Genomic DNA, 24078 nt, shown 5'->3' on the forward strand with positions numbered 1-24078 from the left:
AATAAAAAAGAGAACAGAGAGAAAGGAAGAGAAAAGAAAGAGAAGAAAGGGAGGAGGAGAAAAGCAAGGCAATCAGGGAGAAGGAAAGAAGAAGAAGAAGAAGGGAAAAGAGGGAGCATGGGGAAGAGAAAGAAAATAGGGAAACAGAAGGAAAACAGTAAGGAGGGAAGCGCGACTAGTTAAAAAAGAAAGAAGAACGAGAAGTAGAAAGGGGGAGACGGAGAGGGAGTGACAAGAGAGAATTGGAGAGTTTGAGGCTTTCCTCAAAGGCTGCGATTGGGTATTTCTAGATTGGAGGAGAGTAAAGCTATAGAATGGTGCGAGTTTCAATTTGGGTGTTAGAAGAAGAAGAAGGAGATGAACGAAGGAGAATGGGAGTTTGATTTTGCTGCTGTTGAAACTGAACAGTGGGAAGGCAAAGGGAGGAAGATTTCAGAAGTGAAGGGTTTCCATTCGGTCTGTTCAGTATCTATGGTTGTTTTCCAATTGTGAGTGACTCTTCTGATTTCTATCTTTCTTCAATTTCTATTTCTCTATTGGTCTTGCTTGGATTACTTGGATTTTAATCTTGGTCTTGTGAAGTGGTCTATGTCGTTTATCACTTTTCAGAGTCAAGTAAAGTATTGTAATGTTTGAGTAAATTAATGAGCAGGGTGTGAGTTTGGTGTGCTTGTGGTGCCCTAATGATTACCGGTTGTTTTGAGCTATGTGACCTCTATACTTATTTGTTTTGTTTTCTCTTTTATCGTTTAGGGAATTTGGGAGGCTGCTGTTGTTTAGTTGATCTTTCTTATTATAGGTTGTTCTAGCCTTTACAATGACAGAATGATAATAGACCTTTTGTTTATGTATTCTGATTTCTACCTTGTGTTTTAGAGATGGTTAGACTTTCAATTTGTTTAAATGTCAGTTCTCCAATTGTGAGTGACTCCTTTACTTTATGATTTTACTAGATTTCTATATTGCTCTTTTGGTCGCTACTTTGAGTTGAAATCATGGTCTTGAGAAACAATAATCTGTCAAGTATTGTTCTCTCAGTAGTTCATTTAGTGCAGGGTAAAGTTTCTGAAATTTGCAAGTCTCTAGAAGTATAGAGCTTTATGGATTGTTCTTAGTTGTTCCTGTTTTGCCTCTGCTGAGGATTGATGCAAAGGACTTCTTTGCTTTGATATTTTCTTTTCATTATATCAATTTCCCCACTGATAGTACTTTGGAAATTGAGAGTCTGGTATTTTTTTTTTGTCTTTTTTTTAAAAAGAGGATCAAAGGAGTTCACTCCTACCCCCATCATGACAATACCTAAATGCTTTGGTATTGAGAGTCTGGTATTGAAGGTTAATTTCCTTCTATCTTCATTTTGTTTTGACTCTTGAAAGAGGAGTTGGAACCTTGTTATTTGTAGTGTGATTTTGTTGGTTTTCTTTTGTTGTTCAGTATCAATTTTTCATGCACACAAGGTGTTTGACAAAATGATTCTAAATTGCTTTATTTTGGTTACCATGTAGTGTTGGAGCATTTTTATTCATTCCTTTTGGTTGTTTATATCTTGCTAAGTCATGAATTACTATTCAATTAAAGACTTCTAAGGTTGGGTACTTTTGTGTGTTTTGAAGGACCTATTTTGTGGTTAGAGGACCTATTTTGTACCAGGTGAAAGTCTTACCAAAAGAAGTTACCAACTATATGTTGATTTTGTTAAACTCTACCTTTATCGAGAGTGTAATCATACTCTGAAACTTCTAAATGTGTGTTGGATTATATATATGTTTGGGTGTTTAAACTTGTATATTGTATATATGCAGAGATTGCAAGCATGCTGATATCACTGTAGGAAAAATTTAGAAAGTAAAGTTCCAGATATTGCAAAATCTGGATTTACATCGGCATGGTTGCCGCCATCAACTCATTCCTTTGCCCCGGAAGGTTGGTGCATGAAATTCATCAAGTTGTTTTTTATTCTTTCTGCATATAGATGACCGGATCATTGTGTCCACTTTGCTTTCCTCATATTGTAGGTTATCTCCCTCAGAACATATATTCCCTCAATTCTAAATATGGATCTGAGCACCAATTAAAAGGTTTACTACAAAAAATTGGTTTACCTCCCTCAAAACATATTCCATCGAATTGGGTTTATTTATTTATAGCTTACTCTGTTTTGTGTTTTCGAATATTCAATTAGTTATGCAGCTAAATATGTGAAGGAGTATATTGAAGGAGCAAAACCAATTTTTTCTGTTGGGAAATATTGGGATTCTTGCAACTACAATGGTCATGGTTTGGACTACAACCAAGGTATAATATGGAGATTACGTGATCCCCAGGGGAAGCCACCAGGTGTAATGCAGTAGTACAGCTAGCTAGTTCCTATATTTAACTTGTGTCTAGTAGAAATTCTTCCTTCATTAAGTATTTGGACTTGTCTGCAGATTCAGATTAGTAGATGGGCCATTTTGAACTGATGCTCATGATTAGGTTTGTGTACATGAGACAATGGTGGATTAGTGAAAATTGCAATGAATGATTTTGGATGTGTATTTTATGGTTTTATGAATCAATAATGCATGCATACCAATTGTAACAGGGGACTAATAATATGTGTTATCTCAAATTGCAAGCTACAACAAAGCACACCAAAATGTGTGGTTGCAGCTGAACAAAAACAACACAAAAAACAATTAGAAGTCTATTGTCGTTTTGGCATTGGGACGACAGAAAATTGTAGTCTAAATGGTAAAACAACAACATAAGTTAGACGAAAGTGTTGGTTAAAGCGTATAATAATAACAAATAAGTGTGGTTGGAATTAATCACAGACAATATAAAATACCTAATAAAAGACCTTTCGCACAACACTTAAGTGTCATATGAATGTACCCTAGACCGACATTTAATTGTAGTCTGAAATACTTCATGACCACAGAAATCTGTCTTGCAAATATGATTCACACAATAGAATTTATATAAGACTGTGGTTGTTTTTCATCTCAGACAACACAAAACTATTGTGTTACCGCTTTTAAAGATACAGATCACATTGGTCCCGAAATTCAAAACTCATCAGACGACACAAGACTTTTATTTGTTTCTGTCGTCTGATACCCCCAAGACACGACACCGTACTAGACGACATATTTTGGTTCATTCAGACGACAGAACAGTTCTGTCGTCTGAAGGCCTTTTTGGCATAGTGACATCCCTACGAGAGGACATAGCGCCACCCTACATTGAGGTAGGCATGGTGCCAACACCAAAGAGAGTAGCACTATGGCGTTACAGGCCATGGCCCCAATTAGGATGCGTCGGAGGCCCGTGGGTTCGAAGGATGCTTTGGCACAACCAAATCCTTTGATTATCGATACTCAAAATCCGTCTCATGAGAATCTTCCGGGTTAGGGTTATCGTTGGGGGACGTCTCAACGTTAGAACCTATTCCTGAGAATATAGAGCTCTATGAAAATTACACTAGTGTACATGAGACGTGGGATAGAAACTCCATCATAATTGATGATGGAGTTGCGCATGAGTTTGTTGAGTCTGATGATATCGAACCACGCTCCGTTGATGAATGAATGCCAACATAGAGAAATTTGGTCTAAATGGAATGATGCGATCCAGGTTAAATTGGATTCTCTAACGAAGAGGAAGGTTTTTGTGATGCCCCAGAAATTCGTAATTATTTTCCGAGGATTTTCCGGAATTAATTTTATGTTTATTGGACGGTTTCGTGGCTCGTGGATGGAGCGGAAGTATTTCGGACGAATTTCTATTCGGAAAGTGTGACTTTAGGGGTGGCGCAAAGGTTGACTTTTTATTGTTGGGATTCTCCGAAAACTTCCTTCACGAAAGTTGTAGAGCGCGTCGATACGAGTTCGTGGATATGTGGAACGCGAGAATCGGAGTTCGTATGAGGAAGTTATGGCCATTGGAAGGAATTTCCATTTTGGTATAAATAGAAGTTTCCCAAGTTGGAAACTTACTATTTTCATTTGGTTTCCTTTTCCGGAAACTATTGCTTTCTCTCTCTTCTCTCTCGTTCGCACCTTCAGAATCGAAATTATCCGGCTAACCCGACCCGAACACGGACGATCCGACCCGACTTTTTCGGCGAACTGCGGCGGTCTCCGACGACGAAACTTTCCAGATCAATTCGTCTCCTCCGTCTGGTCGTCCATGTGGTGTCCTCTAGCACCGATTCTCGGTGGTGGCGGCGGTAGAAGGCGGTGCAGGTTGGCGTTTTCGGACCCGGTCGGAAATCCTTGTTCCGACGTCGGCGAGACTTCAAGTCTTCTTGGTTGAGCTCAGAGCAGCCTCGTTGATCGATCCTTGGTGGTTGTTTGGATCGATTCATGTGAAACTTCGATCAACTCGGATTGGATTACTGTTCACGACTTGTGAGGTAGTTTTCGATCCCTTAAGCTTGTTTTCTGACTTCGAGCTAGTTATGAGAATTCACAAGCATGCTTAGATGAAGAACTTTGATGTTGGGAGTTTTGTGAAATATTGAGTTTTGGCCGGCGGCGGTGCACCACCTCCTGTGGTGGCGTTCCGGTGGTGTTCCGGCCATGTATGGGACTGTTTCTGGTATTATATGTCTTCTACTCGTCGATGCAAGCGTTTCGATATATAATATGCAAATTTTGGAGTTCGTTTGGAATTGTTATGATTTTTGCAGTTTCATACCGATCGATTTATTCTATCCGTGAGAATTTGAGCGTCCGATCGACTTGTGGTTTGGTCACATCGATTGTGGACGTATTCCGGAGACTTTGGGAGGTCTCGGATGTGGTTTCGCCTCGATTGGCGCCACTTTGGGGATTTAGTTCAAAAACAGGGGTTTCGGACTTAATTCGTTTGTGAATCGTTACTGATTTGAAGTCATTGGTGATTAGGTGCTTCTAAAGGTGAATTGGACGAGTTGTTGGTGATAGTTTTGGTTTGGTTATGTATTGAAGACGCAGCAGGAGTTCGAGGTGAGTAATCTCACGAAGTTCATTCACGAACGGGTTGACCTTATTGTTTTGAGAGTTATTTAGTTAACTGCAAACTATAGTTGGTATTAGTGGCCTTCCTGAGTGAATGACCACTTATATATATATTTACGGGGAATATGTATATTCTTGTGGGTTGATGAGTGAATTGAAGCAATAGGTATTGATGGGTTTCATTCTATTGTTTTGGGGCTTGACTTTTCGGGAAACATTGTGTGGGAATTGGGAATTTCTATTGTTTTGAAAAGTCTCAAGATTTGGTGTGAGTTGCTTTGATGTGATTTGAATGTTTTGATCTAACGACTGGGGGTCGGAAGATCTAAGAGTCACAGGTTGTGATTTCTCCTTTTGGTTTGATTTAATGTTTTGATCTAACGACTGGGGGTCGGAAGATCTAAGAGTCACAGGTTGTGATTTCTCCTTTTGGTTTGATTTAATGTTTTGATCTGATGACCGGGGAGGTCTGATGATTGGAGGTCACGGGGTGACACCTTTTGTGTGAGTTGAGTAACTTTTGGGTCCTGAGTGACCATTTTGAAAGGTTTTGATCTGACGACCGGGGAGGTCTGAGGATTTGGGGTTGCTAGGAGTAACCTCAGGCATATATATCAGGACTTCACGCCTTTGGCCGAGTTTGTGGATACGATCAGTTAGAGCTCTAGTCTGTTGCCATAGTACATCATGGGGGGTAGCGGGGAGCTATCTGATGCTCTTGAGTACGTGTTTTAAAAGGGAGTTTCGGGGATTCTTTCTTTTAAATGTCCTGGGAGGACTTGTTTATCATATTTAATTGTCAGAGTTTCAATTATTATGATTTTGTCACGGGGTGACTTGTGTTGATTTGAGAATGTGTTTTAAAAGGGAGTTTCGGGGATTCTTTCTTTTAAATGTCCTGGGAGGACTTGTTTATTATCATATTTAATTGTTAGAGTTTCAATTATTATGATTTTGTCACGGGGTGACTTGTGTTGATTTGAGAATGTGTTTTAAAAGGGAGTTTCGGGGATTCTTTCTTTTAAATGTCCTGGGAGGACATGTTTATCATATTTAATTGTCAGAGTTTCAATTTATATGATTTGGTCACGGTGTGACCTTTATTGTGATTTTTGGGGAATGCATATTGAATTGTCAGAGTTTTCAATTAATATGACTTGTCACGGGGTGACTTATATTCGTTTCTTTTGGGGGAAAGAATGTGCTGTTTTGGGAAAACAGAGTGTGTGATTCTTTTTACGAGTTGATGGGTTTCCTTGTTAGGCGAGTTGTGCATGTGTGGTTTTGAGTTACTCATACGGGCTTGCAAAAGATTACCGGGTTTGTTGTGTGGCAACCCGGTACACCATTCCAACGGTGTAGGGGTTAATCCTGCAGGTTAGGATATTCGAGGTTGAGGCAGCGAGCTAGCAGCTTTACGGTAGGAAGCCACCTTTGTGACTTTACTTTTGATAAGGACTTCCGTTGTATAATTACTCTGAGCAGCCTTTACGTTTTATTTTGTTGTTGACAATTTAATTCGTAAGCTTGTGTAATATACAACTCTTTGGATGCGAGTGTATATTAACTTTGAGGGTTCAGGACATCAATATGTGCGTAAGTTTAAGGGAAAAGGATTTCAGGTATTTTGTATTGATGACTGGACGTTCACGCATATATAATTATGGGGTTATATATATCGATTTTCATGTGTGTAAAATCAAGGGCGTGACAGTTTTTGAGCCAGTGATGCCAACACCTCCTAACATAAAACCTATTGACCAATGGGTCTTCGTTAGAAAGCGTGATGAGAAAAAAAGATGGCAATCCAGCCTTATGGCACAAGGCTTCTCACAATATGCCTTGGAATTGACTACGATAAGACACATTCTCTCGTAATGGATGTCATTGCACTCCACTACCCTGTCACTTTGGTAGTTTCCGAATAACTGAACATGCAGCTTACGAATGTGGTCACTACGTATCTCTATGGGGATTTAGATACGGAATATATATGAAGGTTCATGGTGAACTTCATTTACCCAAGTCAAGTGGCTCTAGACATGGAGCGCGTTTGCAATAAGGTTGAAACGCTCTCTAAAGTGACTACTTGATTGGGAAGGAATATACCCGCGCGTTTCCATAACAAGTTTTGGATTCTATCGCGGTTCATGTTGGACAAGATCTTAATTAGAAGCCCTTAAAGAGTTAAGGGAAACCGCTGAACACTTGAAATCCGAGTTTGAGATGAAGGATTTTGGGAGAACACAATTATGTCTCGGTTTGAAACTTTATCTAATTTCTTGAGTGGTTTCATAATTAATATTAGAACAAAACACACCCGATATGGATGTGAATAATTATTAACTAGCATTGGGAGGTTTTTTTTTTTTCAAGAGTGTGTGGGGAGGTAGTTAAAAGTAGTGGGGAGTTTCTACTACTTTTATTTTAATTTTTTTTTAATAAATTGACTTTATTATCCTTATTGATTATTTCAGATTCAAAGTTTTTTAATATATGAAAGGTAAATTGGTAAAAAAAAATCACTTATGAAGAGCAAGCTTTCTTCTCTTAATAATTCTATAGATTAAATAGTTATGGAAAAGCTTTTTTCAAAATAAGTGGGGAGTTAATACAGATAGCGGAAAGTTTTGTCTTAGATGAAATGCACATAGTGGGTAAGTGGGAAGTTATCTACAAATAAGTAAATTATTGTTTAGGGTAATGATGGAAAATGTCATATTAGAGTGTGAAATGATAAAAATGTCACCTAGTTTCTCACTTGATAAAAAGATCCATAATGAATTGTTAGTAATATTAATTTAGTCCTTATGACTAATGAAGTGATGTTAAAAAAAGTCAGTTTTTAATTTTTTTGTTTTATTTTAATTCTGCCCTCCAATACATGTTTGGAGAGAGAATCTTCATATCTAATTCCTCCTCATCCTTCCCCTCTTTCCTCTCTGTTAATCTCATTGCATTATCTACATCACTTTTGACTTTCCTCAGGTTGAACCAGAGGTCGGAGATAAAGTTCCTTCGAGAAAAAAATTCACGGTCGTTTTCTCTCTCACTCTCGAGATCTCAAACAATTTTGATCGGTTTCTTTGGCCGTGACCCTCAGAAACATGCCGCCATCGGCGAGAATGGAAGGACTCTAACGTCTTCGGCGACGATGCCTTCGCCGAGATCTGCAACAAGTATGACCGATACAATGTCGACAAGTAAATGGACTCTAACATTTTCGGCGACGATGCCTTCACTTGTCTCTAATCTGCCGTCGAGTCCGACATTGAAGCTGCTCTTTAAGTTCAGTCTCTTTCTCAGTTTCTTTCAGATTCAAACTCTGTATTTTGGAGTGATGAAATCTCTTTAAGAGTTCATAATTTCGAATCTCTTTGAAATTGACTAGAATTTTAGTTATGATTTGGTCATATTTTTCAAATTGAGATTGAATTTTGAGTAATTTTGATCTGCAGAAAGTAGGGCTTGCTTCAAAAGAGAAAAGCAAGGCATCTGCAGTTGCTTTGAATGCCAGGATTCGCCGAACCAAGGCTCGATAGCTTAAAGAGGTTCCCAAGTTGAAGAGATTGGATGTAAAGAAGGTGGGCCTCTGCTGTTTGAATCAATTCTATTATCGTGCTTCTTCGTAATTGTGCATTTCATAAAATTGTTTGAGAAATTGATGTTTAGTGTATTCTACTCACTGAAAATTGAAAAATGATTGCACCTCGGATACGGTATTTTAGTACTCGAAGTAAATTGAAGTGGAAGAACATGTGTAGTTAAGTTGTCAATTTTGCTATTTAGTATAGAATTCCTGATTGCTTAGGTTAAAGCAATATTGCTTGGGCAAATCTATTTTGATGTGATAGGGATAGAGAAACAAGATGGGATGAGTAAGGTGGGCATTGCATATATTTCCTTCCATTTAAAGCAAGTTGAACTTCTTGAACCTGTTAGAATTGTGTTATTCAAAATTATCTGAGTTGTTATGACTAAAGCTTTTGTTTGATGTTAAAAAAAAACAGTTTTAGGGGCTGTATTATGCTAGAGATGATTCTTCTGCCTCTTCTAATTTTACCTATTGTGTGCAGGAAGAATTCTCAAGCTATTATAATGATTTCATCGACAAATTTGAAAACTTACATGTGAGTAAACCATTTTGATTACTTGAACGAAAACTCTAGCCTCACATGCCTATGAAGGTACGCCATTTTCTCTCAGTTTTGGCCCTGTCTGTAATTTTGTGCTTAAATTGTTCTAAAATTTTATCAGATCGTGACAGAATTATTATACTAGATTCTGGGTGGGTTAAAGACATGATCTTTGATTTTAACCCACATACAGTTTTATGTATTTCCTAGTATCACTTGTCTTTTAACTTTTAACTGCTGTAGTCCTCTTGAATATCTACCTATCACTTTCTGGGCTTATGTTATTCAATAGTGTTAATTAGATGGTGGTTGTCAGAGCTGAACATGCTTCTAGTTGTTTAGTGTATTCATTTTTTGTTCTTTGAATAGTTATTGCACCATCATGATTGTCGAATGAGTTGGTTGAAGGCTTGTTTACAAAAAAAAAAAGACAAAGCTGGAAGAAACCACAGTTTTGGTTGGAAAAAATAAGGCCTATGTAGAATTGAATTGACTGACAACAAGCTCAATCAGTTTCCCCTCTTGCATATGCTTTTACATTTAGAACTAAAAATGATGCCTCTTGGAAACGATCTTGTAAATTGAAATGTAAAGGCCTTCTTCTATGGATTTTTGTATCATTCTTTACTTCCCACTCAGTTTTGAGCATTTCTATGTACTGAGATTAAGATTGGTGTAGTCTAGTTGGAATGAAGTTGGAAGCAAGCATATTTATCATTTATGGTTTATTTGGAACAAGTGAGACGTACACGACTTATGCTGCTTTATGACTCCCGTAATGATGAAGGGATTAACAACTTTTTCCAAGAGGTTCATGAGCTTTTATATCAAGACTCTTCTTAATCCGACCTACTTGCCTGGTTCAGGAATAACATCATCACATTTTGATACCAAAGTTCTGTAAGGCTCATGCATCTTGCATGGGGGACAACCTGTTGATTTTGTTTCAGAATGAGGTTGAAGTTTCCAAATACAGGGTATTCAAAAGTGTTTTCCCCCATATTTGTCCTTAGTATTGACGTTATAAAGATCTATAGATCTCCATATTTAGGTGCTTGTGTATTACAAACCTCTTAATTATTGTGTTCATACATATATCCCACGGATTGAAGATTATTTGAGGTGGTGCTGTATATATTTGTTATACACAATAACGTTATAAAAAATAAAATATAATATAAAAATCTTCTCTTTGGCAGATAAAGCAGCCTTTTGATTTGATGCATTAACATCAAGTTTAAGATATATGATTTTTGTGTTTGAGAACCAAAAATTAATCAGGATGGATTTTGTTTTTGTCAGTGACATGCAATATGACATGGTCAGTGACTTTGCAAGTAACTTGCCAATTTCAATGACATGGCCAGTGATTTGTCTACGTGGCTAGTGACTTATCCAATGACATGCAATATGACATGGCTAGTGACATGCCAATTTCAGTGACATGGTCAGTGACTTGATCAATATTGGACATAGCCAGTGGCAAGGTTAAACAATAACTTCGCCAGTGACAGAGCCTATGATATGACCAGTAACTTGGTCATAGATTGACAGTGACTTAGCCAGGAATTGACAATGACATAGTCATGGATGTGTATATCAATGACATGGTAACTGACATACAACTTGACTAGTGACATGGTCAGTTACATAAAAAAGATTGTCAGTGACATAATCGGTTACATAGTCAGTTACATGTTATATGATCAGTTACATGGTCAGTTACATGATCAGTTACATGGCCAGTTACATGATCAGTTACACGGTCAGTTACATAAGTAGGCTATGTCACTGGCCATGTTACAGTATCAAACTAAATTTTAAAGACAGTCATGTATCATCTCCACTCAAAAAAGCTTTAAATCTTCAGTCAAATTAAAAATTGGAATTGAATTGTTTTGTTTTATAATCAAATGCAGAAATAATTATATCATATTCGACTTATAATTTCAAATTGACAGCAACTTGGCCAGGAATTGACAGTATCATGGTCAGGACGTGTATAACAATGACATGGTAAGTGACATGCAACTTGGCTAGTGACATGATCCATTTTGTCGATGACTTGAGAGAAACAATAACTTCTCCAGTGACATTGCTTGTGACATGACCAGTAACTTGGTCAGAGATTGATAGTGACATAATCAGTAACGTGTATAACAATGACATGGTGAGTGACATACAACTTGGCTAGTGGCATGGTCAGTGACTTTATCGGTGACTTGAGGTTAACATACAATAACTTGGCCAGTGACATAGCTCATGGCATGGCTAGTAGCTTGGTCAAGAATTGACAGTGACTTGGTTAGGGATTGATAGTGACATGATCGGTGGCATGTATAACAATGACATGGTAAGTGACATGCAACTTGGCTAGTAACATGGTCAGTGACTTTGTCAGAGGTTAACAATGACTTTATCAGGTATTTGCAGTGACATGGTTAGTGACTTGGCCTAGGATTGATAGCGACATAGTAAGTGACTGCAACTTGGCCAATAACATAGTCAGTGACTTCAATGGACAGTGACATGGCCAATGACTTGAGATTAACAATGACTTGGCCAGTGACCTCATTAACTAGGGACTTGGCTTGACCAATGACTTCACTGGCCAGTGACTTCAGGTTAACAGTGATTTGACCAATAATTAACAGTGACATGTTCGTGACTGCGACATGGCCAGTGACTTTAGGTTAACAATGACTTGGCCAGTAACCTCAAGACTGTAACATGGCTAGTGACTTGAGGTTAACAGTGACATGGTCAGTGACTTGAGGTTAACAGTGATGTGGCCAGTATCTTGAGCTTAACAGTGACTTGGCAAGTGAGTTGTTTATCAGTGACTTGGCAAGTGACTCGAGTTTAACAGTGACTTGTTTATCAGTGACATTAACAGTTACATGATCAGTGAAATGGTCAGTGTCCTCACTAACTAGAAGCCTGGGCTGGCTTGTGACTTGATCAGTGACATTCAATGTGACTTGGCCAGTAACTTGGTCAATGAAATGTGTATAATAGTGACATGGTCAGTGATTTGAGGTTAACAATGACTTGGCCAGTAACTTGGTCAATGAAATGTGTATAACAGTAACATGATCAGTGATTTGAAGTTAACAGTGACTTAGCCAGTGACTTATCTACTGACTTGTGATCAATATTGGACATGGTCAGTGATACTGATTTGGTGAATTCGAAAGATGCCTAAAATTTGAATGTGCTGTAAAAGATCTATAAATATAATGTTGTATTAAGGAAAGCTATACGTACATAACAGTGACATCATAAAAATATATAAAAAACTAATTGATTTAATAAGCTAGAGTTTACAATTGGCCAATCTAAGCCCTAAAATTTTTTTCTAAAACTCTGAATTAGTAGAGATCCAACTATGCTTATGTTCCGCAAATGTCTTGATTATATGAGCTCTATATTGCAAAATATCCTTCTTGCTAAGTTTCTTTGGAATCTGCCCCCCTTTCAAAAAAAACATCTTTAAAATTTCACAATCCAATCTGTTAGCCATAAAAAAATTCAAGTCAATGAATTTAAACAGTACAACAATAAAGTGACATTTTTAAGTGTTGTATACTTACGAGATTTCTTCTTGTAGATCATTAGTGACTTTGACAGTTATATGATCAGTGACTAGAGGTGGCAAACAAGCCGATCCGGCCCATTTTAAGCGGGCCTAGTCGTGCTTCTTGCCGTGCTTGGGCCGGCCCATTTACTTAAACATTAAGCCCGGTCCGGCCCATGGCCCGAGCCCATATCGTGCAGGGCCGTGCTCGTGCCGGGTCAATAAACGGGCCGTGCTCGTGCTTACCCACTATAAAGCACGATTTTAAAATCTTAATTTGAATAAATAAAAATTAATTTTATTTAACTATTTATAAAATTAAAATAAATTAAGTTCTACAATAATTTTTCTTAATCTTAGCTTTTTATGATTAGTTTTCTAATATTTTTTATATTCCACTACAACTTGTAGTCTACAAGAAAGAAAGAAAGAAAAAAATAACACAAAATATATTGCTTGTAGTATATTATTGTGAGATTAATCTTTATTAATATAATGAAGATTTAGTATCATATTATTCTTTCCTTCATTCTATAGTTGTATTATTATGAGATTAGAAAAAATACTTTATGTCACTACAAGGATATAATGTTTTATTTCACTATTTTGACAATATAAAGAAATAGCATTGGTGGAATTGTCATGAGATTTTAAATAAAGAGGTCTAATATTCAAATCTCATCATTGTGGTTTTTAAATATTTTTTTAAAAAAAATGAAATTTTGTATTTGTAACGGGCCATCCCACAATATGTCATGCTTGGGCTAGACCGAGCCAATGGGCCAATATTCATAGGCCCAACCCGGCCCATTATTCTAACGTGTTCGGGTCGTGTAGGGCCACTAATGGGCTTGGGCCGTGCCAAGCCTCTTTTAAGAGTGTCGGGCCCGTGCCGTGCTCGTGCTTAGTGGCCCATTTGCCACCTCTATCAGTGACATGGCCAGTGAGATTTCTTCTTGTAATAGTTACTTGGCTAGTGACCAGGATATAATAGTGATTTGAAAATTTTAAAATATGTCAGTGACATACAATGTGATTTGGCCAGTGACTTGTGTATCACAGTGACATGGTCAGTAATATGCAATGTGACAAAGTCAATGACATAGATATAACAGTGACTTGGTTACTGACTTGTAATTAACATCGGATATGATCAGTAACTGGCTAGTGACTTGGCCAGTGACAACAAATTTAGAGCGGGTTCTATTAGACAATCACACAGTAACCCACGAGACTCATTATCAACTTAGATATCACAACCTGATCATGGTTGAGTTCAACTTAAAACCGCTACAGTTCACAGAAGATGCAGGTCTATAGTTTCCACACCCAAGAATTAACCTCTAAATGCTTTTAGAAACCACTTAAGCAAATAAAGAAAAACTTACCATGATGACCGAAAGCTAGATGCAACTGTACCTTTAAAATGAAGCATTCAGCATAAAATCTATTCAGAGCTACCTGGAGTTTGAAAAGCCCGTGCAGCTTCAAATTCCTTATGTAGATGCTCGTAAATTGTCAATGCCAGAATCCCTGTTAAATCAATACAGTCCACTGGATGCATAATTGTATATGTATATATAGATGTTGGTAATACAAGATAATTTATTAAAGCCATTCACTTCTTCCACTACTGCACAACATTTTTCTCCTATTTCAATGAATGCATCCTCTTGAAAATGATGCACATAACTTCTTAATAACCTTGAGGTCAAGAAGTACAACTTCCGACTTCCAAGGTCTTCAATTTGAATTCTTTTTGCAACCAGCATTAGTGTACTGCTAAGTAATGATAGCTCCAAAAAAAATGACATTGATTGACTAATTGTAAATCATGCTAGAGTTACAGTACAGACTCATATTTCTTCCTTCACTTATGTTACAGTATTCAACAAAGTTTCCAACTGATGCCCATGAAAAGAAAATTCAAGCTTCAAAGCAATGAAGTGATATCATAATAACAAACCTAATTGATCATAATAACAACATTTTCACACTGCATGTCTCAACAAATCAAAGGACTAGTGCTCATCAATTACATACAACTAAACTATCCTAGATTCCTACAAAATTTGCGGCGGTGTGTGTGTGTGTATATATATATATATATATATATATATCGAAATCACTAATCATGCTATGCATATGAACTATTATCAAGAAATTTATTCAACAATTCATCGAGAACCGAATGTCCTAAAATCTAAGAAAATCAATCCTAATCAATTTTTCATGATCAAACAACAAAATTCTTATAAAATTACATGAGACCCTAAGTGAATTAAAGAGTATCAATGTCCACGATAAACGAGAAACTAGCAGTAATAGGATTAAAGTAGTAATACGGACTAGGATGAGATCAAAAAGGGTGGCCTGGTCAACCTTGACGAAGTCGGCATTCCAGTTCCTGAAGTCATCGTTGCCTGAGGAGGAGAGGTCAACTAGAAGAGGAAAGCCGAACCAGAAGCAAGTCTTGCTCGGTAATTTCTGCCTCCTTCAGTTTTTGAGCCACAACCTGTAATCAAAATTAAATCAGATATAGAAAATCAAAGATACAATCAAAATGAGAGTATCATATCCTCAAAGTAGCATTACTACAAATGAAAAATAATGCACTGCACCTCCAAAATTGAAAAACAATTTGTAAATACAGGTGAAATGAGGAAGCTGAAAGATCAAATGTAAACCAAAAATGTTCACCACAGCTTTCACATGCACAAAAATATTATCGAGTATGAAGTTCCAAAAACTTCTTGGCTGCAAATAAAAACTTACTCAAGAGCTTTCCCTGTTTGTGTATCATTGTGGAAACTACTCCATTGTTAACTTTTAGGACAACTGTTGTCAAGTCAATATTCGCATGGCACATTTATTAAACATTGAATAAGTAGCTGCAGGATAGCATATGCTTTGAGTATGGGGCATGGAAAAGACCTGCATATCACCACATTTCTCAGATAATGCACTTTCTATCTGATTATTGATAAACTAAGTAGTTCCACATGCACAAATGATGCTAAAGATTCTTATAATCACCACAATGAATAACAAATTAACGGAACCTCAAAACTATCCAAGTATCCATCTTATCATTTCCATTAAGACGAAAATTAGTGATAAGAAATTCACACATACCAAAAATCTATTTGTGCCTCACAACTAAATTGTAAAAGAATCCTGAAAAACTAACACCGAAGTAAATAAAAAGAAAAAGGCAACTTCATCCTTTCAAAATGAAAAAACTAACTCTTTCGAAACCTCGAAATGATCTATACGATCATCTCTATTAGCACGAAGATTAGTCATGCAAGTTTGCTACTGAAAACGGCAAAGTGCAACATCAAAACTAAAGAATCAGAATGCCCAAAAACTAACACGATCAAACCAGTTTCCGGCAACAATTACAGTTCAAATTTTACTTCAACAATAAAAACTGGGCTTACCTTGATGCTGAGGTCTTGAGGGAGAGCCCAGGAGATGGAGTTGTTCTTGGAGGCTCGTCGTCTCGCCAAGCTCTTACCGGCCTCGAGGAGCACCAATCCCAACTGCAGGGCGCGATCAATGAGCTTGAACTGATCGGCGTCGGAGTCACGGGAGTCGAGGATCCACTCGAAGGAGAGATCGATGGTGAAGGGCGCCGAGTCGAAGAAGTCGAGGAAGGTCTCAAGGAGTCGCGGTCAAGGAGGTTGGGATGGTAAGGGTTTGTGGAGAGAGAGAGAGAGAGAGAGAGAGAGAGAGAGAGAGATTTTGGTAAAGGGTTGAATCTGAACAGAAGGGAGGGAGAGAGAGCCAACGGTGACAGTTTTTGTAATTAAGTTTAACTCTAGTGGCAGGAGGACATTTGTGATGACTGGATTATCATAAAGTACTTTAACGTGACCTCTTTTATCATTGTCCCTTCTCTCTCCAAACATGTATTTGAGGGCAGAATCGAAATAAATAAAAAAATTTAGAGACGGACATTTTTTAACATCACTTCATTATTCACAAGAACTAAATTAATATTACTAACAATTCATTATGGATTTTTTTATCAAGTGGGAAACTAGGTGACCTTTTTATCATTTCACACTCTAATATGACTTTTTCCATCATTACCCTAAACAATAATTTACTTATCTGCAGATAACTTCCCACTTACCCACTATGTGCATTTCATCTAAGACATAAATCCCCGCTATCTGTATTAACTCCCCACTTATTTTGAAAAAAGTTTTTCCATAGCTATTTAATCTATATAATTATTAAGAGAAGAAAGCTTGCTCTTCATAACTGATTTTTTTTACCAATTTACCTTTCATATATTAAAAAACTTTGAATCAGAAATAATCAATCAGGATAATAAATTCAATTTATAAAATAAAAATTAAAACAAAATTAAAATAAAAGTAGTAGAAACTCCCCACTACTTTTAACTACCTCCCCACACACTCTTGATATAAAAAAAAAAATAATAAAAAAAACCTCCCCATGCTAGTTAATAATTATTCACACCCATATCGGTGTGTTTTGTTCTAATATTAATTATAAAACCACTCAAGAAATTAGATAAAGTTTACTTCCTTTTCCTTTTCCATGTGGATATTATTTATTTATAAGAAAATAATTATTCACCATTCTAAAATAATAATAATTATTTTAAAAAATGTAGCCGTTGCAATTAAGCATAGGAAGTGAAGGAAAACGCGGTTAGGCTAAGCGTGTGAATCCGCCGAGGATTAGGAAAAATAATCTAAATTGCATACAATTAGAAACTCTACTCCATCTTCTTCTACCCCTTGCAATTTGCAAACCCTAGCCTAACCCCAAAATCAATTTGTCTCTATAGTTGTTGGCGAATACCTAATTCCGATTTTTGTTCAATCTCCGATACCCACTTGTAATCTTGACTAAAGATTCGATCTTTGGGGATCAATTTTTTCTCTGAGAAAAGAAGACGAATAAAGGAATTAGGGTTTAGGAGTTAGAGGAGGAGGAAGATGGTGATCACGATTGAAGATTTGAGGAAAAATGAGACCAGGCTTTGTGGGTCTTTCTTGAAAATGGTTGATGATGTGAAAGCCATGGCCACCGACCCATCTGAGCAACAAGTGCTTCTGACCCAGATGGTTTTGAAGGAGTTGATGATGAATAGGAACAAACCAGAAGCAGCATTCTCACTTGGTTTTCCCAAAAAGAAGAGATCTGGATCTAGAGGGATGCAAAAGCAGAATCAGAATCAGAAGCAGAGGATCATCATCAAATTCAAACGCTGCGTCTCTGCCACTACAGGTATTGCTTCTTATTCTTGCTCTGTTTCCCCTGATTCTGGTATTGTTGGATCTAGAGGGATGCAAAAGCAGAATCAGAATCAGAAGCAGAGGATCATCATCAAATTCAAACGCTGCGTCTCTGCCACTACAGGTATTGCTTCTTATTCTTGCTCTGTTTCCCCTGATTCTGGTATTGTTGTAAACCCAGACCCACTTCATGATGATCAGAAACAGGATTTGAAATTGAAATTGAAATTGAAGAGCAAGAAGAGGTGCTACTCTGAAATCGAACAAGCAGGCGATGAAGGTTTCGAAGACATAAACTCGAAAAGGCTGAGAAAGGGAAAGAATGATAAGAGGGTGTTACCAAGTGTGCAATCGATCACTGAGTATTTTCCAAAGGAAGAATTGCAGGATCGTATTCGTGGTATGGGTGGTTCAAATTGGAACAATGTTGATAGAATAATGGCATAATGTTTTGGTGAAGGATTTAATTCCAGCCTTAAGATTTAATGCATCTCTTGTCATTCAGGATCAGATCACCCAAAGCCAATAGCAAGAGCAATAGCAATAGCAGGGAAGAGGAATGAGATCAAGATCAGTATGACCAGCTTTGCTTTGTCCTTGTTAATCTGCTTTCTGTGAGTGTTCTTTGAGTTTTTGATTTACACTTGAATCAACTTGTGTAGTCTTTGATCAATATATATGTACATAGTTATCAAGTCTTAAAATTTCTTGTTCATTAACTCTCTACCCTACTCCATTTTCTCAGTCTTGCAGTTTATGTTCAACAGTAATTCAATGAACGACTTTCATTTTTCCGGTATGGTTTTTGTAATTTTAATACTTTCTCTATTTCCCCAAAGCTCAGATATCGCATATCTTCATTCTCTTTCTCTCAGATCATTCAGTATGCTCTTTGAGTTTGGGGGATGCATCCAATTTCTTCTTATGTTTACCTGGTATATTAGCTTACATGTGCTCTTTTAGTTTTAGACTGGGCTTATTAATGCTTTTAATCATTTATCTTTGTTCAATCTCTTCTTAATGGTGACAACTCATATATAAGCCCTAAGTTTTTGATGAATTTTATTGACAGGTTTTTACAGTCATGTATGAACTTTGTCAAAAGCATTCTCTTTTCTCAGCCATATAATTTTGGTTGACACTAAAACTCTTAGAAAAGAAAAACAATTCTGGGCACTATGCCGGTAACAAATTAATCTACTATAAAAGTCAGTACATAAAGAACTTACAGAGCTAAAATTAACTAGACCCAATCCAGAATTTCAGCTCTATTTCTTGCTTTGGTACTGATTCCAAAAGATGAATTAGCTTATGAGTAAACATGCTTCTGATTTTTACCCAACTGGCATGGTGGTCTGCTTGTGTACTATAGGTTGAATTACTTGCACTAGGCTATGTTTAGGATGAAGGATGTCTAGTTTCAACATCTTTGTTTCTTTTGTCCGGAGGACTGAAGGAATGTTGGTTTAATTCACCGCTGCAATTTGAGATATGGCTCATTAATTTTGGTGCTGATTAATGGAATGTGCTTTAGTTTGAGCTGCATCTGTCCTTGGTCCCTTTGGCAGGAGAGCAAAAGATCTACCATATGGCAGGAGAGCAAAAGGCCTATATATATACACTTGGATGATCTGTTTGAAAAAGTGAAACTATCCTTTTTGTAACTTTCAACTCGAGTAATATCTGAATAAAGTACTTGTACTTCTCCAACAGTCCATCTTCTTGAGTTTTTTTATTGCATATCTTGTTGTATCCCGGCCATATATAAATGACTATTTTTCGCTGGGGGTTTATACTTTGTACTAGTAAACATTTGTAAATCTAATTTCTGGCTATATTGTTGTTATATTAAATTGCTTGATGACCTACGATTTATAGATCACCTGAAATCCTAAAATTGATTGGTTATATAATTTCTAGCTACTACAAAGGAATAGGTACATGTATGCAACAACGACATATGGAATAAAATTACATCATCACACACAGGCTAAAGTCTCCATGTAACCGCAATTGTAGTCATCATCTAGTGAGCCATTTTGATAGGGTAACTCAGAACATGTCTTAACGATCTTACTCCTAATTAACATTATAAGAGTTGACCTCGGTAGTGAGTTTTTGAGGACTTGGACTTGGTCTTGGTTATATATATATATATATAGGCCCTTCTAGTGAGGGATTTTTTTGTTTTTTTTTTGTCATTTTAAGGGATCGCTTATTAGACTCACTTTTTGATCACATATCCACATATTAACCCAGTTTTTAGGTCTATATGAATAGATCACCTCTGCAAATTTTCAGCCAAATAACTGTGATTTATAATTATAAGTATGAACGGTTTAGGTTGGACAGATTCGGTTCGTCTATTGATTTAATATAGTTCAGTACCTTAACAATCATCAATTTTGCTGAAAATTTGCAGAGGTGATCTATGCATTAGGACCTAAAAATTGTACAATAGATATGCCAAAATGTGGATCTAATAAGCGATCCCTTAAAATGGTCAAAAAAGATCCTTTGTGGAAGGGCCCTACATATATATGTGTGTGTGTGTGTGTGTGTGTTGTTTCTTTGATTTCCATCTTAGGGTTTGTCTACCGTGAAATTAATGTACCGATACATCAAGTAGACTAATTTAAGATCGAGTCAGGCTAGTCTACTTATGCATGAAGTTAGTCTGGTCCCCCCCCCCCCCCCCCCCCCCCAACCACGATAGGAAAAAAAAAAAACCTAAACACAACCTTCCCTCTTATTTATATAAATGTAGTTTCTTTTTATATTTGTCTTAGGGTTTGTCTACGGTAAATTAATGTACCGATACATCAAAGTATATTAATTCGATATAGAAATAGACTAATTTGAGTTCAAGTCAAGCTAGTATACTTAAATTTTACAATATGTTAACATATGACTATACATACAATTACCAATTTTTAGACTTAATTACTCAAATGAGAACCTACTGCAATTATCACTTTTAAGACTTAATTAATCGAATGAAAACCTACTTTACTCTAGCGAGGATCTTATTTACCTTAATTAAGACTTTTTTCTAGTTACTGTTAGGAATTTGACCTAAAATTCCTCTTGCGGAAACAGACAAGTGCAAAACAATATAGATAAACGAGCGAGAAAACAAACACGAACTTGTTAACGAGTTCAGCAAAGAACTTTGCCTACGTCCCCGGGCTGCTTGGGTTTCACCATAGAAGAAGAAGAATACACGAACAAGAATACAAGAATCTCTCACCAGAAGTTCTCACCAACTCTCAAGACCTCACTTGCTCGCTCTGTTTAATGCTTCAAAAACTTGATCTACTACTACAACCTATGCCCCTATTTATAGATATCTAACTAGACCCTATAAGACCCTATATGCGTATGGAAGTAGCTTTATAAATCATATTGAAGTTTTTGGAAAATATGCATGAATGATAAAGTGGTAGTTTCATTTTGTATACAGCACCTTGACAAGATTCTGATTTCTTAATAGAACCAATAGCTCATGTACACAGAAGATGATACAAAAGTCTAGTTTTCCAATGTTAACTGTTCTGGAACTATCAAGATCAAGATCATTATGAATAACTTTGCTTTCCCTTGTTAAGCTGGTATTGAGTCTTTGATTTACAATTAAGTCAAGTCTATTATGTCCGTCTTGTTAGCTAGCTTCAGCATTATCAATGATGATATTTACATAAGAGTTGTCTACTCCATTGTCTTCATCTTGTACGTTCTGTTAGATAGTAATTCGATGAACCAACATTTACTTTTCCAATATGGTTTCGTTTAATATTGAATATTTTTGTATTTGTTCAAGTAAATCCCTATTTGTGTGTCTGGCCCAAACTCTAAGTTACTTGACCTAGTGGTAATAGGGTTATAATTAGAGGGAATCTCGGAGAATATCTTAGAGATATCCATTCATTGTATGATTACCTTTCCTTGTACAATTCAGATTCTATGCATTGTAATCCTCTATATAAAGAGGCCCCTATTATCAATGAGAACACACAGCAATTCTCTCTCAAATATCGTTTCCCTAAAATACGTTATCAGCACGAAGCCCTAACCCTGAAACAAATAGCCACACCCTGATTCAAGAAGCTAAAAACCTTGAATCCGAATACAAAACCTTGAAACCCTTTCGGGCCCTGACACACATCTTGAAGCCCTCCTTCCTAGGAATCCAGAACCAGCGGCACCACTTCAAGAACCGGCTGGAAACCTACTGAACCGGCCATCGGAATCTCCAAACCACCCTCAGCAAATATCTCACCAGTTCACCACCTCCCAGACTTCCAATTGCTACCCAATTATTATAGAAGTAGCGTCTCGATCCCAACATCCGAGAACCAGAAACAATTTTCCCCGAACCGGCCACCTCGTCCCTGAACCAGCCAAAAGTTCTGGCTGCACCTTGAACTGACAGAAAAGAAAGAAGAAGAAAAGAAGTAGAAAGGAACAGGCCTAGAAGCGCACTGACCCAAGCCCAGAAGCCTGCTGACATCAGTCTAGGACCCGCGGCCATGTCATCAGTGCCACGTCAGCCCTCCGGTCAAGGACTTTTCCGGCAACTTTCCAATCACTTTCCTGCCATTTTCCGCGACTTTTTCCGACCACTTTTTCCTGTCAAATTTCCCGGCGACCTATTTCGAGGTATTTTTTTACTAAGCGTTCCAGTTTTTTTTAGAATTTTTTAATTCAATTTCTCTTCTTTTTCTTGGAGACTTGCAAACTCCCTTCTTCTACCCCCCCCCCCCCCCTTTCTTCATCATAGGGGAGACCTAATTAAGCCGAACTATGGGGGTTCGTGCTTACTCCAAGCTTGGAGCTTGTTGAGATCTCCAAATTTAGAGTTTGTAGAGAATTTATGATCGACCACTTACGTCATTGTTTCGATCTAATCGAATACCTCTTGGAATTGAATTTCTTGGAAGCAATTACGCTCATAAATTCCTAATTTCTTGGGAGCAACTACGCTCAAAAATTTTATATGTTTTCGTGGTAGCCTTTTACGCTCCGAAACTAACCCTAATTTCTTGTTCTCTTTCAGGATGAGTAACCTGAACAAATTGGACTTTGCTCCATTGGGAACAACTGGCTCTGGATATCATAGGTGGGTTCGTGATGTCCACCAGCATCTCAAGGCCGATGGAATCCTTGATACGATTCTCGAGCCTAGCTAGGACGTGCTAATTGTTGAGCAAGCTTAAGCTTTAGAAGCCAATAGAGTAGCCTTAGAGGCAAATAAGGCGAAAGCCATCATCCTAATGACTCGTCGTATGGATGATCCGCTCCAGCACGAGTGTATGAATGAAGAAGACCCCAGAAGGTTGTGGGTCTCACTCGATGAAAGATTTGGCAACGTCCGTGACTCCCTGCTTCCTGACCTAGAAGTGAGATGGCATAGCCTCCGCTTCTGTGATTTCAAGTCAGTTCTTGACTACAACTCGAAAGCACTTCGCATTAAATCCTTAATGGAATTTTGTGGTAAAGAGATCACAAATGCAATGTTGATTGAGAAGACTCTCTCTACCTTCCCCGTCTTTGCATTGATGGTTGCTAAGAACTATCGAATTGATGTTACTACAGGACGGATCACAAGGTTTCATGAGCTCATAGGAGCCATGAATGTCACTGAAAAGCATGACAACATCCTTATGAAGAACTATAATTCTAGATCCATGGAAATAGAGCATATTCCGGAATCCAATTATAGTCGCGCCCCTACGAGAGGACGCCAAGAGAGAAACCTAATCTTAGGGATACATTTGGACGTTCTGGTCCATATAATTGCTCTACTTGGGAAGGTAATCGCCAAAATAGGCGAACACAGAACCGAAGAGGTCAACGTGGAAAGAGAGAGGGAGGCAACGCCTCTAGCCATGTTGGTGGCGCCACCAACACTAAGAGCCATCTAAATGACGCTTTCAAAGCACCTCAATCAATGGAGTTTGAGCAAAGAGATGTATGTTCTCGATGTGGAGTGTCTGATCATTGGGCACACATTTGTAGAGCTGAAGAAATTGTCACCGCCTACAAAGCATATTGTGAAGCAAGAGAAGCTCACTATATGAAACAAGAAGATCAGGAAGATG

The 24078-nt window shown here is 37.4% G+C and overlaps 1 protein-coding gene and 2 long non-coding RNA genes across 6 annotated transcripts; 2 read left to right on the forward strand and 1 right to left on the reverse strand.

The window, feature by feature from the left end:
- The first annotated feature begins 264 nt into the window (after window positions 1–264).
- LOC112180453 lies at window positions 265–2107 on the forward strand. Of its 2 annotated transcripts, XR_005803909.1 has the most exons (4): window positions 265–488; window positions 1614–1650; window positions 1803–1923; window positions 2016–2107. It is a non-coding gene; the product is annotated as an uncharacterized LOC112180453 (long non-coding RNA). The 2 variants fall into 2 exon arrangements; XR_002928294.2 differs by having other exon boundaries at window positions 1614–1923.
- Window positions 2108–14509: 12402 nt separating this feature from the next.
- LOC121050796 lies at window positions 14510–16553 on the reverse strand. Its single transcript, XR_005803908.1, has 3 exons — window positions 16142–16553; window positions 15474–15632; window positions 14510–15213 (listed from the first exon to the last, which is right to left on the reverse strand). It is a non-coding gene; the product is annotated as an uncharacterized LOC121050796 (long non-coding RNA).
- A 961-nt stretch (window positions 16554–17514) lies between these two features.
- LOC121050736 lies at window positions 17515–19563 on the forward strand. Of its 3 annotated transcripts, none has more exons than XR_005803722.1 (4): window positions 17515–18377; window positions 18483–18591; window positions 18723–18912; window positions 19546–19563. XR_005803722.1 is itself a non-coding variant. In XM_040511743.1 (4 exons), the coding sequence occupies exons 1-4, from the start codon at window positions 17678–17680 to the stop codon at window positions 18745–18747; spliced, it is 702 nt and encodes a 233-aa protein (XP_040367677.1). In that variant the 5' UTR covers window positions 17516–17677; the 3' UTR covers window positions 18748–19064. The 3 variants fall into 3 exon arrangements, 2 of the variants coding, with proteins under 2 accessions (XP_040367676.1, XP_040367677.1); XM_040511743.1 differs by lacking the exon at window positions 19546–19563 and having other exon boundaries at window positions 17516–18008; window positions 18141–18377; window positions 18723–19064; XM_040511742.1 differs by lacking the exon at window positions 19546–19563 and having other exon boundaries at window positions 18723–19065.
- Window positions 19564–24078: the final 4515 nt, after the last annotated feature.

This window comes from Rosa chinensis, chromosome 7 (assembly GCF_002994745.2).
Source record: "Rosa chinensis cultivar Old Blush chromosome 7, RchiOBHm-V2, whole genome shotgun sequence".
Taxonomy (NCBI): domain Eukaryota; kingdom Viridiplantae; phylum Streptophyta; class Magnoliopsida; order Rosales; family Rosaceae; genus Rosa; species Rosa chinensis.

Excerpts from the sequence above, each read along its gene's own strand:
- LOC121050736 (XM_040511742.1), top strand. The coding sequence starts at position 17,678 with ATGGTGATCACGATTGAAGATTTGAGGAAAAATGAGACCAGGCTTTGT. Across the intron at positions 18,378-18,482 it reads ATTGCAGGATCGTATTCGTG|GATCAGATCACCCAAAGCCA; the intron begins GTATGGGTGGTT and ends CTTGTCATTCAG. Across the intron at positions 18,592-18,722 it reads TCCTTGTTAATCTGCTTTCT|TCTTGCAGTTTATGTTCAAC; the intron begins GTGAGTGTTCTT and ends CCATTTTCTCAG.